Source organism: Tiliqua scincoides, chromosome 1 (genome assembly GCF_035046505.1).
Source record: "Tiliqua scincoides isolate rTilSci1 chromosome 1, rTilSci1.hap2, whole genome shotgun sequence".
NCBI classification, from domain to species: Eukaryota; Metazoa; Chordata; class Lepidosauria; order Squamata; family Scincidae; genus Tiliqua; species Tiliqua scincoides.
In genome coordinates, this window is record NC_089821.1 from 4,850,555 (window position 1) to 4,867,405 (window position 16,851).

General features: G+C 46.9%; 1 protein-coding gene and 1 pseudogene across 1 annotated transcript in view; one reads left to right on the forward strand and one right to left on the reverse strand.

Annotated features, from left to right (window-relative positions):
• The window catches only part of AP4S1 (adaptor related protein complex 4 subunit sigma 1), a 32,698-nt gene that overhangs the window by 13,068 nt on the left and 2,779 nt on the right, over positions 1 to 16,851 (reverse strand). Inside the window, exons 2-3 of the mRNA XM_066618002.1 lie at positions 2,543 to 2,734; positions 696 to 782 (exon numbers count right to left, since the gene is read on the reverse strand). Coding sequence (XP_066474099.1) covers positions 696 to 782; positions 2,543 to 2,680 — 225 coding nt within the window. The 5' untranslated portion in view covers positions 2,681 to 2,734. The remainder of the gene's footprint in view (positions 1 to 695; positions 783 to 2,542; positions 2,735 to 16,851) is intronic.
• On the forward strand, positions 10,185 to 10,301 carry LOC136637046 (5S ribosomal RNA; annotated as a pseudogene).

The window sequence follows — 16,851 nt, forward strand, 5'->3', positions numbered from 1 at the left end:
TATTATTATTATTATTATTATTATTATTATTATTATTATTACTGCCATCATAAACAATCCAGACCTCTGCTCAAGTCAGGTTTCTGCTCTTTACTTCTGCCACGATCAGTCTGTTGTTCTTGAAGCTGCTATCAGATTTTTTTTTTTACTGCACCAGGCAAACACAACTAGCCTTATGGAATTTGCCCTGGGGTTAGTAGCGGTGGGTAATGCCCTTTCCTATTCCTTCAGCTTGAGTAACAAAGCTATTTTTGGACCACTGTATTGCTGGAACTATTAATACAGATTAGACGCAGGCACTTTTGGAAGATAAACATCACAAAATGCCTGAATATAGATATGTGTCCCCCAACTAAGCCCTGTCCTATGAAGCTCCTTAAATACCTGGAGATAAGCTGCTCTTTGGCTTGTCATAGCAGAAGGTTTTGCCTGTATTCCAGGTTGATGGGTTGGGGAAAGGGGCCACAGAAGTAGCCTCCAACTACCCTTAGGGGAAAACTCATCTCTGAGTTGAGATGGTTGCCAGCAGTACAATGAGCCGCCCATGCAATTTGGAGGCAATGGTGGAGTTTGCAAGGCAGTGGCCAGAGGGTATTCGACCACACACATAAACCCAGAAAGGAAAGGAAAGCAACAGGCATGTATGAAGGGACCTGATGTCTTTGTCTTGATATAGGTAAGAAGTAAACACCTACCTCCGTTTCATTAATTCCAACCACTATGTAAAGAGCTGCATATTGCCGATAAACCAGCTTAAAATCTTTGTACTCAATGAAGGAACACTAAAGATAGATACAGAGCAGGGAATATAAATGAACACAGGAGTCATTGATTTGCCAGTAAATTCCTGTTTATTGAACAATACATCTGACTTTCTAAGAACCTAAGAACAGCCCCACTGGATCAGGCCATAGGCCCATCTAGTCCAGCTTCCTGTATCTCATAGCAGCCCACCAAATGCCCCAGGGAGCACACTAGATCAGAGACCTGCAAGGCTTCCTGGGAATTGTAGTTAAGAACCTAAGAACAGCCCCACTGGATCAGGCCATAGGCCCATCTAGTCCAGCTTCCTGTATCTCACAGCGGCCCACCAAATGCCCCAGGGAGCACACCAGATAACAAGAGACCTCATCCTGGTGCCCCCCCTTGCATCTGGCATTCTGACATAGCCCATTTCTAAAATCAGGAGGTTGCACATACACATCATGGCTTGTAACCTGTAATGGATTTTTCCTCCAGAAATTGGTCCAATCCTCTTTTAAAGGCATCTGGGCAAGATGCCATCACCACATCCTGTGGCAAGGAGTTCCACAGACCAATCACATGCTGAGTGAAGAAATATTTTCTTTTGTCCGTCCTAACTCTCCCAACACCCAATTTCTACTCATACATGAGGGTAAAACTCCCAACGTTTCTGGTTTATTCAGATATGACTGAGATAAGCAGCAGCATCTGAGAAAATTTGCATCAGTTGTGTACTCTGGCTTTGTTCATCAGTGCTAAAGGCAGGCAGCTTGCAAGCAATGGGCTGCTTCCTCAGTTTCCGCACAGGGCTGCCTTGTCTATCAGTTTCTAAAAACCAAAGGAGAGTTGCACTCTTACAAAGACCCCAAGCATAAATATCACTTTATTCACATTCCTGGAAGGGGCTTCTGACACACAGTGCTGCTCCAGAACAGAGGTTTATTCCCTTCTCAGATGAGTATGCAGGTATCTTTGCACATTGGGGTTCACTTTCGTGAGAGGCACTGTGATTCAGTGGTAAAGCACCAGAAGGTCCCAGTCCCTACAACTGATCAGGCAAGTGGGAAGATAAGGGAACAGTGGAACTGACAGAGTTCTGGAGCCTGTGAGTTCAGTGGGAAATTGGACCCTGTTGAACCCCTGATGACATGACTGAGGACTGTGATGAAGTTCAGATTCAAAAATGGAAGGTAGCTTTGGGGAGGCATACCTAGGAGGGGTCAGCAGGTGCAAGTGCTCCTGGATGGCATGGCAGGGGCGCGCCCCCCCAGCTGTGCTTCCCTGACGGTCACCTGTGTCCACTGCCTCCCTATCTGGAGGCATTCTGAGGGCCAGAGAGTCATGCAAGGTCTCCCCAACCCTCAGAAGGCCTTCTAAGGGCCTTAAAATGTCACTTCTAGTTTTTGGAAGAAAACTGGAGGTTATGTTTTAAGGCCCTTAGAAGGACCCATTTCAGAGCCCAGAACGGAGACACGGGGCACCCACCCATCAGTACAACCAAGTTCTTCGCTTTTTTAAACTCATTTTCTCCACTGGTTCAACCTGACTGTTAATGGACAAGCAACACATGGTGGTTGAAAAGCCCAGTCTTTACCTGTAGGTCTTCCCCCAAAATGCATAAGGCAAAGGGTGGAAGATGCCATTGAAAGTACAAAGGGGGTGCACAGGCAAAGAGTGCTGAATCCTTCCCCAGCTGCTGGTTTTCCCTTCAGTGGACACAGAACCAAATTTAAACCCATAAGTCACCTGCCACCACATGCGTGGCCCGAATGCACGTACATAAAAATGAAACACGTACCTGTTCCTTTGATCGGGAAAGGCAGTGCTTGATCACTTCTGCTTCCAGCATGGTCCGTTTATGGAGGTTGGTGTATTCATAATAACGGGAGAGTCTTGTTTGGCCCTGCTTGTTCACGATGAGGAAAAACTTGATCATGTTTTGTGGTCTGCTCTAAATTGCCTTCTGTGGTCAGATGGTCAAAAGGCAGATCTGAAAAATTGAGGGGAGGGGGAGTCAGAAATGTGAATGACATAGAATTGTAAAACAAAGTGTTTCATCCTATGAATTGGCTCTGAACTGGGAACAACTTCAGGCTTGGATTGTGACATTTGGCTTGGTGAGTGAGGTGAAGATCCCACAGCCTTCTCAAGCAACTCCTGAATAGACTACCTGCATGTGAGGTCCTAGTAGCTACTACTTTGGGTGGGCTACTTGCAAAGCCCCTTATCAACTAAATGCTTGAGCAGCATAGAAATTATAACATCCATTTTCCTGCTTTGAGCCTCCAGTCTTCGACCACATTTCCCCCCCCCCCCCAGCAGCAAATTCCAGCAAGAAGATATGTTTAGCAGGCATGTGGGAGGAAATTGCACAGCCAATGTTGCTGTGGAAGAATTATATTCTGCAGAAAATTGAAAAGCAAGGGAGAAAAGGGGGGGGGGGAGAAATTTAGCTCTGCATTAATGTGCTGTCAACAGAGACATCCACTAAAAGGTGCAGACGTGTGCAGGAGTGAGGAAGCTGCTGTCTTTACTCTGAAAGTTTCTGAGAGAAATTTTCACAAGTCCAAATTACCTCCTCACTTTTGCACCCATTCCAGGCAAATGCCTCCATTTCGCTCCCCCCCCCCCACCTGAAATGGCTCTGAAGGGAAGGGGGAGATGCTGCGAAGAGGCTCCTTGCAAAACTTAGTGCTTTGCACCCCCTCTAGCTATGCCACTGTCTCCAGTCAAGTAATTCCTCCTCCTCCGTATTTCCTTATCCACAGATTTCAGAATCTGCAGAGCGTCCTGGATGTATCCCCTGTGGATACCAAGGCCCACCATATAATATAATTTCACCGACATTGGGTTGGAACTTCATATTTACTGATCCCAGAAGAAGATAAAATATAAAAGTCTCACAGACAGAATAGGAAACAATTCTATCTTACAGATACAACAGGAAATGTCTGATCACAATTGCTTAGGACACTCCTTTTTGTACACTGTCTAATTATCTAACAGTCTCATCCTTGTTCAGCCATGAAGCAAACTGGGTGGTCTTGGAAAAATCTCTATTTCTCAGCTTCACCCACCTCACAGATTGTTATGAGACTGAAATAAAGTTAACCCTTCACACACCATATTGTGCTCATGCAAAGAATTCAAATGTGACAAATAAATTGAATTCAACAAGTGGGAAACCCTGGCCTCTGAGCGGCCTGCTTGGAGGCAGGCTGTGCAGCATGGCCTTTCCCAGCTTGAACAGACACTTGGCCAGCAGTCTGAGGCAAAGAGGCAAAGAAGGAAGGCCCATAGCCAGGGAGACAGACCAGGGACAGACTGCACTTGATCCCAGTGTGGAAGGGATTGTCACTCCCGAATCGGCCTTTTCAGCCACACTAGACGCTGTTCCAGAACCACCATTCAGAGCGCGATACCAGAGTCTTTCAAGACTGAATGTTGCCTACTACATATGGGTTATACCCAAACTTGTGAAAGTGGATCTCAATTCATGCAAGAAATTCCCCTCTTTTCCTTCTGCCTACCATGGACCCCTGAAAAACCAATCCTGAACATTGGGGGCCACTTGGGAATGGTTTGGGATGTGACAGAAGGGGCTGCAAAGAGAGCGGGAATTCCCAAAAACCTGGAGAGGGCACCACCATTGAACTCTGGGAAAGGTTCCTTCCCTACATCACAGGCCGTGCCTGAGAGCCTGCCAATCTGTTAGCAGACCACAGTGGGAAGGAGGGGGATGGAAAGAACCTCCAGTCCAGTGAGTAGACTGGAAGTCCATTCAAGCAAATTTGGATGCAAACCAGTGAATCTTGAGTACTTCACTCATTTATGTACATTGCTGCAATAAGATCAACTATATCTTCACTATCTATATCTATATATTATAAAGACAGAAAAAGAAATATAAAAAGAACTATATAAACATCTAAGGGTGCAATCCTAACCCATTATGTCAGTGCTTTCCAGCACTGACATAAGGGCAATGCAGCTCCGAGGTAAGGGAACAAACATTTCCTTACTTTAAGGAGGCCTCCGTGAGTGACACCCAACTGCAGGATGCAGCACATGTTCCATTGGCACCGCTATGCCAGTGCTGGAAAGCACTGACATAAGGGGTTAGGATTGCGCCCTAAATTATATGCAAATTTACAGGGCCACAATGTTTAATTTTAATCAGTTGTAAAGGGAACAAAACCATTAATCAAGTTATTAATATCTTTTAACATTACTTTTAAAAAGACTCCAGTACTGTTTTGCACTAGTGCAGTGTTTCTCAAACTGTGGGTCAGGACCCACCAGGTGGGTCGCGAGCCAATTTCAGGTGGATCCCCAGTCATTTTGATATTTTATTTTTAATATATTAGAATTGACGCTACCATGATATGTGACTTCATTTGGAGAAATGTTACAGACCTGTACTTTTAACAAGCTACTCTGTATATTCTTTTAACAATGATAAATAGGGACTTTCTCCTGGGTAAGTGTGGATAGGATAGCAGCCTAGGATTGTTAAAAATTTTCCTGCTTGATGATGTCACTTCCGGTCATGACATCACTTCCGGTGGGTCCTGACAGATTCTCATTCTAAAAAGTGGGTCCCGGTGCTAAATGTGTGAGAACCACTGCACTAGAGGGTATGCCTTGAAGTAGTGGCATAGCTAGAGGGGGTGCAAAGCACTAAGCTTTCAAGGAGCCTCACCACAGTGTACAAGTGGCCCCTCCCCGGCATGCAAGTGTTTGCCTCTGTTTTGCTCCCGCCAGCCAAACAGCTCTGAAGGGGAAGGGCTGCTTGCGTGCTGCAGTGAGGCTCCCTGCAAAACTTAGTGCTTTGCACCCCCTCTAGCTAAGCCACTGCCCCTAAGATGAGTGTCAGCTGCAACATACATGCCACTGTGTGAGCCACTCTTTCCCCCTTCAAAAAGGCTGCTTCTTCATAACCAACGATTGCAGACTTAATCAATCCACAAAACCCCATATAATTTACTATAATTTGTTTAATTGGATGACAACCCCAATAATTACTTGGTTTTTAAAGATAAAAGCAAAAACATGCAAAGACCTCAATCCAGCTAATATCAGTGTGACTCAGAGCCCAATCCTATATTTACCAGTTGTTGTCATTCCTGGTCCTCCACTGGCACCGATAGCATAGAGCAGTCACGGGCAATTGTAAAAGGCGCTCCGACAGCGTACTATTTAGCATTCCGGCGGCAAGGCCTGTGCTTTCCCACCTGCACGATCACATCTCTCACCGCTTGTTGGACCAGGTGACGGCCCAATCCTATCCAAATTTCCAGTGCCGGTGCTGCTGTGCCAATGGGGTGTGCACCGCATCCTATCATGTGGGAGCAGTCATAGAGGCCTCCTCTAGGTATGGGAACATTTGTTCCCTTACCTCAGGGTCGCATTGCGGTTGCACCAGTGCAGGAAACTTGGATAGGATTGGGCCCTAAGTCAGCAGGAGAGGCAGGAGGGGTGGGGGAGAGGAGAACAGGGGTGGAAAGGAGTCAGAACAGGGTGGAAGGATGGGTGGATCAGGTCTGGGAAGGGGGTGAGTTCAGTGGCAGGGCATCTGCCAAATCCTATCCCAGACCCCAGGCACAGGTCCATGTGAACCTGCATCAGCTATTTTGCTAGCACAGATCTGAGTAGACCAACCTGTGGCATGGGGCTCAGAGGTTGGTTGGTTGGCAACCTTCAGTCTGGAAAGACTATAGTATAAGCCTACAGCACCCGGTATTCCCAGGCGGTCTCCCATCCAAGAACTAACCAGGCCTGACCCTGCTTAGCTTCCAAGATCAGACAAGATAGGGAGATAGTGTTCAGTATAGGGAGATGGTTGGCAACCTTCAGTCTCAAAAGACTATGGTAGAAGCCTACAGCACCCGGTATTCCCAGGCGGTCTCCCATCCAAGTACTAACCAGGCCTGACCCTGCTTAGCTTTTAAGATCAGACAAGATCAGGAATGTGCAGGGTAACAGGCTCAGAGGATATCTCTGCAATTCCCCCCCCCCATATGATGCAGGAGTTGCCATTTTGGTGCTGCTGTATCAGAAGGGAGAGAATAGATAAGACTGGGCTGTCATCAAGCAAGCATATGCATGCCTACTCAGAAGCAAGTCCCATTGAGTTTAATGGAACTTTCTCCCAGGTAAGTGTGTATAGGACCGTAGTCCAAGTTCTGTGAAAACAAATACAGGTTCAGCTTCATTATTCGCTCCAAGCACTCACTTGGATGGCAACAAAAAAAACACACTATAGCAAATCAATTTAAAAAACAAAGTTTCTTTGCCCTGGTGATTTAAAAACAGCCTTGTGGACCTTTGTGATGTAAGAGAGATGGTTGGCAACCTTCAGTCTCGAAAGACTATGGTATAAGCCTACAGCACCCGGTATTCCCAGGCGGTCTCCCATCCAAGTACTAACCAGGGCTGACCCTGCTTAGCTTCCCAGATCAGACAAGATCGGGAGATAGTGTTCAGTATAGGGAGTCATGAAGAAGACAATCATCAATCAGTCCTCCTCCAAGGGCTTAGAAAGGAACTTCATTCAGCCCCTCCCTTCACCAAGGCAAAGTGATCACCTTTCTTTCAGTGCTCAGGGGGAAGGGAGGGGTCGCCTGGAGAGAGAAGGACTGATGGATTGTCAGCCAGCTGCCCTCTCTCTCTCTCATTAAGGAGGCTATTGTTAAAGGACTGTTCAGTTATTTAAACTGATTTTAAAGGGGTGCATTTTTCCCCTTCTCCAGGGATCAGCACATTCCTTCTCATTTGCAGGGGCGATTCGTGTTGAGTCAAATCTGTGTATAAAAACTCCATGTATAAATAGGCTGGACCTGTAGATCAAATTATTTTCAACTTCATATAACTGCCATTGTTGTAAACAGGAGTTGTCATGTCTGAGGGCCAAACTAGGCAGTTGGAGGTCTGTGATCATTCTTCCTGTGTCTTATTTTACAAGGGGCAAATGAACCACAAAGTACTGATTAGGATTGGAGCTGTGGCCCTGGGGTGAGTTTTAAAAAATCCTTTACCACCACCACATTTTCTCAATTTAAATAATATCGCTGGAGCTGCTAATTGCTCTGCAGGAAAAAATATACAGACAGGGCCTCATAATGTCTCTAGTTGTGCCCTAACTTGAACTGCACTGAGGTCAAAAAGTACGTTTAGAAAAACATTACAATTAACCCATGTCTGCCCACATGCCCTACAGGTAGCCCCTATACGTTGTGTGTTGGTGTACACTCGGGGGCACAGATGGATTTTAATTACAATTAAAATGCTTTTAAGATAAGGTATCACACAAATGAAAATGGCAATAGCTGTATGTGCAATACATAAGTCAGCCAACAGGTAGGGAGGCCCTTTGATGGAAAAATGCCTTCAGGAGCTGCACAGAGGGACATCTCTGGAATTTCTGGAATGTTCCCTCTATCCAAGGTGACCCACCTGGCTGTCCCAGGTGGGTCACCTTGGATGGAGGGAGCATTCCAGAAATTCCAGAGATGCCACAGAAGAAACTCTACCCAGTGGTGTAGCTAGAAGAGGTGCAAAGCACAACGTTTTGTAAGGAGTCTCCCTGCAGAGTGCAAGTGGCCTCTTCCCCTTCAGAGCCAGGTGAATGCCTCAATTTCCCCCCCGCATGGCTCCAAAGGGGAGAGGGAAGGGCTGCTTGCATGCCGTGGTGAGGCTTCCTGCAAAACTTTGTGCTTTGCACCCCCTCTAACTACGCCACTGACTCTACCTTATGGTCATGATAGTTATGGACTACAGTTACTTTAAACATCATTTTAAGTGTTAATTATAATTCACATTTTACATTTTATATTTTTAACAGATTTTGCAGGTTGCATTGAGAAATTATTTTAGTGAAAACATTCCCATTTATTTCCTTTCCCAAAGGATGCTTCTTTCTGAACTTGCTCCTTATGTTACAGGCCAGGAAGAGAACAACAAAAGACTCACAGCCCAGTCCTAAGCTGCCTGGGCGTGGGGCTGCAGCAGCGCCCAAAATGGCTGCCGCACATCCTCTGCACTCCGGGCAGCCGGCGGCAGCTTCTCAGGAGAAAGGGACTTCCGTCCCCTTCCCCCAGGTAAAGAGAGTAGCCCCGCAATGGGACTACTTGATTCACCGTCAATCAAAAGGTTGGCGGTGAAACAAGAGCCTCCATGTAGGGCGGTGAGCCCAACACGGAGGCTCTGGATCCGGTTGAGCTTTGCTGCACCGGTCCCTCCCCCCCGGCACGCCTTGTTCCCGCCCTCCCTCCACCTCCCGCCTCCGCTCCACCTCTCCCTGCCCTCCGTCCGCTTCCCCCCTCCCTGGGACACCTCTTGTCTGCCTCCCCCCAAACCCTTGCTTACCTCTCTGCAGAGCTCTGGCAGCCACCCGGCACTAGCCCATCGCCGGCCAGCACTGGACTACCACTGGCAGTTGCCTGGCAGTAGGGCCTGCAAATGTGCCTTATGACATGTTTGTGACAGTGTGCGCCAGTGGTAAGCAGTGCGCGCCAGCGGTAAGCTCCGCTCACAGCAGGTACCAGAGGGGACTGTCTGCCCAATCCTGAGCAGTGTGCGCCGGCTGGCGCACACTGCTCAGGATTGGGCAGACAGTCCCCTCTGGTACCTGCTGTGAGTGGAGCTTTTCTACTTCTATAGCCAGTTTAAAAACAAAAATTGCCTGAGGCTTGCAGATGCAACTATGCAAGGCTGAAACCACAGCAAGACCTGCCAAGCACAGAACTTTTCCGGGGTCAGTTTCAAGATAACAGTCATCATGAGGCATGCCCCAGAAATATTGCTGAGTGCATTGCCTCACTTGTCTACTGCCAGTCACTCTCCGGCTCTACGTTTTTGACACGTCATGCACTGGACCAGCCCCAGGCTGAGTTCGAGCACGCTACGCACTGTGCTGTTCCCACACAACCTTCCCCTTGGCACTCTTCCACTGGTGCAACAACAGGAGCACCACGCTTGCAGCACACTTCCTGCTCACAGTGATGTGATTGTTCTCCTGTTTATTCCAGGAAGTCTGTGAACAGAATTGCTCACCTTTGGCATGAGTAATGGTTGCAAAACCGAGTCTGTCATCAGAGACCATGAGTTCATGTCTTCAGCCTTGGCTGGGTTTACAGATCATCACACGCCACCCATGTTAAAGCAATAATGTTTACAAGGGACCAGGGACGTGTAGTGGGTGGGGAGGCAGGGAAGGCAGATTCTCCGCACTGGAGTCCTTTCAAAAGCACTGCAGCGTGTCAGGTGTGCAAGCACGCAGGTGGGCTGTGAGTGCCTGCATGCCTCACAAGGCAGTGCAGCTTTCTGAAGGACTCCGGTGAGGTTTCCATGGACAACGATGGGGCAATCCTGCGGGCCCCGTACTGCACATCCCTGGGATCTGCCAGCCTGTCACTTAACGAAATCATTGGCAATTGATAGGCAGCAACTGTTACTCTGCACATGCCTGATCTCGTGTGATCTCAGAAGCTAAGCAGGGTCAGGCCCGGTTAGTACTTGGATGGGAGACCGCCTGGGAATACCGGGTGCTGTAGGCTTAGACCATGATCTGGGAAGCTAAGCAGGGTCAGGCCTGGTTAGTACTTGGATGGGAGACCGCCTGGGAATACCGGGTGCTGTAGGCTTATACCATAGTCTTTTGAGACTGAAGGTTGCCAACCTATGGCAATTGATACATTCCTATCAAAAGAACCACCCCCATTTTGAAACTTTTTATATGTGTATCTTGTTTAGATATACAGCCCCAGGACTAGACAGTTCCAGAAGAATCAACAGTGTCACACTCTCTTGTCCAGGACAACTAAATTTCAGCCCAATCCTGAGTTGCCTGGTGCAGGGGGCTGCAGTGGCGCCAAAAATGGCTGCCGCTGCATCCTGCACCCTCCAGGCCACCACCGGCGGGAGAAGGGGACTTTCGTCCCCTTCCCCTGGATAAAGCAAGTAGCCCCGCAATAGAGCTACTCAATTCTACGTCGACCCAAAGGTTGGCGTAGAATCAAGAGCTTCTGTGTCGGGCAGCTAGTCTGACATGGAGGCTGTGGATCCGGTGGAGCTAAGCTCTCTCCACCAGGAACACCTCTGCCCCACCTTCTCCCAACCCTCCCTCCGGCTTCCCCTGCCCTGGAACGCCTCCTCCCTGCCTCTCCCCACACCCCCACCTACCTCTCCACTGCTTGGCGGTCCACACGACCGCCGAACGGCAGAGCTCTGGTGCTCGCCCAGCACTAGCCCAGCGCCGGGTTAGAACTGGCGGAGCACCGGTGCTAGGACCCGCAAATGTGCCTTATGGCACGTTTGCAACAGTGTGCGCCAGTGGTGAGCCGGTGCACCAAGCTCAGGATTAGGGTCTTAGTCTCCAATTGCAAACTTGACTTGCATCTTCATTGATACGGGTAAAGAAAATCTCAATTTTTTTTCAGGAATGCCTGGAGTAGAACAGTTGCAACTTGTTGCTTGTGCAGAAAAGACTGTTTAGCCATATACTGATGGTTGCTTCAATCACACAGATTAAAGCTGGGCTTCTTAGCAAGGGGCACATATTGGTGTTTACACCATGCCAGGAATTCTATGTATTTGGGAACTTCATGAGAATCTCAGTCCCAAGTGCTACCAAGCTGGCATTCCGTAGCAAGTACGCAGTAATAAAGTTTTGTTTATACTGTTCGCAAACTGCCCGCCTTGGACTGGGCTGGGGCTAGTACAACAGCCAGAGCATGAAAAGGAATTCATTCAGTTTCAGAAAGAACTGTCTATATCCAGCCACTCTTCAGTTCTCTACAGCTACAGGCCATTTAAATTAATGTGCAAATTGGGTTTAAATGCTGATCTGCACAGTTGGTGGAGTGTTACCATCCTAACAGTTGGAAAGAGGCAGAAGGGGCCATTCTTGTATCATACGGGCTTCAAAGGAAGGCTACCCATTTATTGGTGATAGAACCGCTCCTATAAGATTTCCTGCTGCATTTGCATAATACACAGTAGTAACTATGGCCACCAGCTTCAATGCCAGCTCTATTTTGAAGTCTTTTGTACTCTATTTGCCTAACATTTGATTTTATTTATAGATAAATGCTGGATTTCCTCATGGGGAGCTTGTTGTTATGAATTACTGCCAGGATGCAAAATTGCTATATGCTTATTATTATTATTTATAGCTATAGGCCTAATTCTCTGTACCAACTGAAAAAAAAAATTGGCTCCATCAGTTATGAAACTGCTCCAGGAGTACATGAGGCTGTTTACGGAACACAGGAGGCCCCTCAACTCTACAGCAACTTCTACTCCCAAGTCAGAGAAGTCCTCCTAAAACAACGGAGACTCAGCCTGAAATAGGTTACAGCCATTTTTATACATTTAACATAACACCTTTGTGATGAGACAAAATATTATAATAAGCCGACAGGAGAAGGGTCTTTTAAAGCTCTAGGGATAGGACGCAAAATAAATCTAAATAACATTTTAAAATGTTATATATATTGGCAACCTTCAGTCTCGAAAGACTATGGTATCACGCTCTGAAAGGTGGTTCTGGCACAGCGTCTAGTGTGGCTGAAAAGGCCAATTCGGGAGTGATAATCCCTTCCACACTGGGAGCAAGTGCAGTGTGTCCCTGATCTGTCTCCCTGGCTATGGGCCTTCCTTCTTTGCCTCTTAGCCTCAGACTGTTGGCCAAGTGTCTCTTCAAACTGGGAAAGGCCATGCTGCACAGCCTGCCTCCAAGCAGCCCGCTCAGAGGCCAGGGTTTCCCACCTGTTGAGGTCCATTCCTAAGGCCTTCAGATCCCTCTTGCAGATGTCCTTGTATCGCAGCTGTGGTCTACCTGTAGGGCGCTTTCCTTGCACGAGTTCTCCATAGAGGAGATCCTTTGGGATCCGGCCATCATCCATTCTCATGACATGACCGAGCCAACGCAGGCGTCTCTGTTTCAGCAGTGCATACATGCTAGAGACCGCCAGGGAATACCAGGTGCTGTAGGCATAGTCTTTTGAGACTGAAGGTTGCCAACCAAAATGTTATGGGAGTGTGCTTAACCATCTTAATACACTTCTTCGGGTTTCTGTATTTTTAAACAGCAGCTGAAGCACAGTTCACTGATCACTAAATAATGTTTACACTGAACTGGAATCCTTTTCTCTGCATTTACAAGGAGAGTATAATGGTGATATCAATCTACTGTTAGTTCTCACTCTCTGTTAACATGTAAACCATGTCTGAAACTGAGCCACTGGTTCCCAAACCATGAAACCGGGGTCATGGCACCCTTTCTTCACAGCAGCCTCTTATTCCTGGCTCTCCCCTTAATGTCTTTCCTACAGCAATTAGTGGAAACAGCTTCCAGGTCAGAGAGTATGACTTCCAGACAGATCAGTTCCAGCATCTCTTACTTTAGAATTAAGTGCTTGGTATACAGTAGTGGTGTCCAAACTGTAACCTGAGAGCCACATTAAGTTCTTTGGCATATAATTTGCGGCTCATGGGAAATGTTGGCTGAGCTCCTTTTTGTATCACCATTAATTTCAAAGGTAAATAAAACATTTTCAAGCTTTATAATAATTTACCAGGTATAAACTTAGTCTATTGGATTAAAACATAAGTTTAATGCTCATGGTAAGTACATATATTTAAGAATGTAAATGCTTCTTAAATATTACGGCTCTCAAACACCTGAAGTTTACTGTATGTGGTTCTTACATTAAGCAAGTTTGGCCACCCCTGGTACATCATCTCTAGCACAGATTTTGTGGAAACTGAATGCTTTCCACATGCGCTGCCTCCGATGCATTCTCGGCATCAGCTGGCAGGACAAAGTTCCTAACAACACAGTCCTGGAACGTGCTGGAATCCCTAGCATGTATGCACTGCTGAAACAGAGACGCCTGCGTTGGCTCGGTCATGTCGTGAGAATGGATGATGGCCGGATCCCAAAGGATCTCCTCTATGGAGAACTCGTGCAAGGAAAGCGCCCTACAGGTAGACCACAGCTGCGATACAAGGACATCTGCAAGAGGGATCTGAAGGCCTTAGGAGTAGACCTCAACAAGTGGGAAACCCTGGCCTCTGAGCGGCCCACTTGGAGGCAGGCTGTGCAGCATGGCCTTTCCCAGTTTGAAGAGACACTTGGCCAACAGTCTGAGGCTAAGAGGCAAAGAAGAAAGGCCCATAGCCAGGGAGACAAACCAGGGACACACTGCACTTGCTCCCGGTGTGGAAGAGATTGTCACTCCCGTATTGGCCTTTTTAGCCACACTAAACGCTGTTCCAGAACCACCTTTCAGAGCGCGATACCATAGTCTTTTGAGACTGAAGGTTGCCAACATGAACTATTATAACCATTATACCTATTAGCTACAGGTATGCTTATTCTCTATGTACTTCCTTAATCCTTTTAAACACCACTTACACTAATAAATCATTGCAACATCCTGTGGAAATAAATTCCATTCCTTAATTACATGTTGTGCAAGCACTTCCTTTAGTTTGTTTCAAACCTGCTGCCTATGAATTTGAATGAATGACTCTGATGATTTTACTTTGAGATTGTATTCGCTTTTTCTCTCTTTGCTCTGTCCTTGCTGTGCATGATACTATGAATCTTTATTATCTCACCCAAGTTGCTAAACACTTGGCTGTGGGCAGAGCTGCTCTGGGAAGAGAAGAGAAAATTTTAGTCTTGCAACATTAGTGGAAATACTACAGGAGTCAGGGCACCACACCTTTTTAAAGAGGAATCTCCTCTTCATCAGCATCAAAGCGTGAATCCCCCCCCCATGCTACAAAACTCAAGTTGAGAGACATGCTTAACACAAAGATGCCTCAAAAATATAGTTTTATACACAGAGGTCCAACTTTGTTATACACAGTTTTTTTATACACGGATTTGACTCAACATGAATGGCCACTGCAAATGAGAAGGAATGTGCTGATCCCTGGAGATGGGGAAAAATGTACCCCTTTAAAATCACAGTTTAAAAAACTGCTTTTCTTACTGTTGTAGAGAAACAGTCATGTAAGCTATTTTTCCATTCTTCAGCTGAGCCAGGCAAAGGCTGGGGGTCCTTTGCATTTCTAATTGCTGACTGCCAGCCCAATCCTATGCATGTCTACTCAGTACATACATTGGCAACCTTCAGTCTCGAAAGACTATGGTATCGCGCTCTGAAAGGTGGTTTCGGCACAGCGTCTAGTGTGGCTGAAAAGGCCAATCCGGGAGTGACAATCCCTTCCACACCGGGAGCAAGTGCAGTGTGTCCCTGGTCTGTCTCCCTGGCTATGGGCCTTCCTTCTTTGCCTCTTTGCCTCAGACTGCTGGCCAAGTGTCTCTTCAAACTGGGAAAGGCCATGCTGCACAGCCTGCCTCCAAGCGGGCCGCTCAGAGGCAAGGGTTTCCCACTTGTTGAGGTCCATCCCTAAAGCCTTCAGATCCCTCTTGCAGATGTCCTTGTAGTGCAGCTGTGGTCTACCTGTAGGGTGCTTTCCTTGCACGAGTTCTCCATAGAGGAGATCCTTTGGGATCCAACCATCGCCCATTCTCACGACATGACCGAGCCAACGCAGGCGTCTCTGTTTCAGCAGTGCATACATGCTAGGGATTCCAGCACATTCCAGGACTGTGTTGTTAGGAACTTTGTCCTGCCAGGTGATGCCGAGAATGCGCCGGAGGCAGCGCATATGGAAAGCGTTCAGTTTCCTCTCCTGTTGTGAGCGGAGAGTCCATGACTCGCTGCAGTACAGAAGCGTACTCAGGACGCAAGCTCTGTAGACCTGGATCTTGGTATGTTCTGTCAGCTTCTTGTTGGACCAGACTCTTTGTGAGTCTGGAAAACGTGGTAGCTGCTTTACCGATGCGTTTGTTTAGCTCGGTATCGAGAGAAAGAGTGTCGGAGATCGTTGAGCCAAGGTACACAAAGTCATGGACAACCTCCAGTTCTTGCGCAGAGATTGTAATGCAGGGAGGTGAGTCCACATCCTGAACCATGACCTGTGTTTTCTTTAGGCTGATCATCAGTCCAAAATCTTGGCAGGCCTTGCTAAAACGATCCATGAGCTGCTGGAGATCTTTGGCAGAGTGGGTAGTGACAGCTGCATCATCGGCAAAGAGGAAGTCACGAAGACATTTCAGCTGGACTTTGGACTTTGCTCTCAGTCTGGAGAGGTTGAAGAGCTTTCCATCTGATCTGGTCCGGAGATGGATGCCTTCTGTTGCAGTTCCAAAGGCCTGCTTCAGCAGGACAGCGAAGAAAATCCCGAACAAGGTTGGTGCAAGAACACAGCCCTGCTTCACGCCGCTTCAGATGTCAAAGGGGTCTGATGTGGAGCCATCGAAGACAACAGTGCCCTTCAAGTCCTTGTGGAAGGATCTGATGATGCTGAGGAGCCTGGGTGGACATCCGATCTTGGGGAGATCTTGGGGATCTACTCAGTAGTAAATCCCTTTATGGTAAATGGGTCTTACTCCCAGGAAAGTGTGGCTAAGATTGGGCTTTGCTTCTCTACAACAGCAAGAAAAGCTGTTTTTAAACCACAATTGTAAAGGTACACACTTTTCTATTTTTTTTAAACTGCTTGTATTTAACACATTTTATGGTATGAGCACAGAGTCTCAATCAAACTCCTGCGAATGTCGAGGCAAGAAATTATTCCATTAGGAGCAATGGAGCAGCAAGAAATCTGAAAGTGGGTCTTTAAATATATTTTTCCACTCTTTTTCTAATCCACAGGGGACAATCTGTATTTATACAATAAATATTCAGGATAAAAAATTGCCACCTTCATTTCCTGGTGCTTCTTTAAACATGGAAACACCAACTGGCCTGGATGGAAAAGGAGGAAGATAAATGTTATTCTAATGTAGGGGAGAAAAAGAACTGCAAAGTTCTGAACCTATTGGATAGAAATCAAAAGGTAATAATTGTAATTGTTTCCATCAGTCCTGGTGGCAACAATTATCCTGCCCTTCTACCTTGTAGGGCTTAAAGGCAGGATAAAAATCCTTAAATAAATCTTGCATGTATACTCTCATTATGAGCTGTGATTGGCTGCAGTTTCCTCTTGTGTATAAACAGAGTGGCAACCCAGATTTGACTCTGT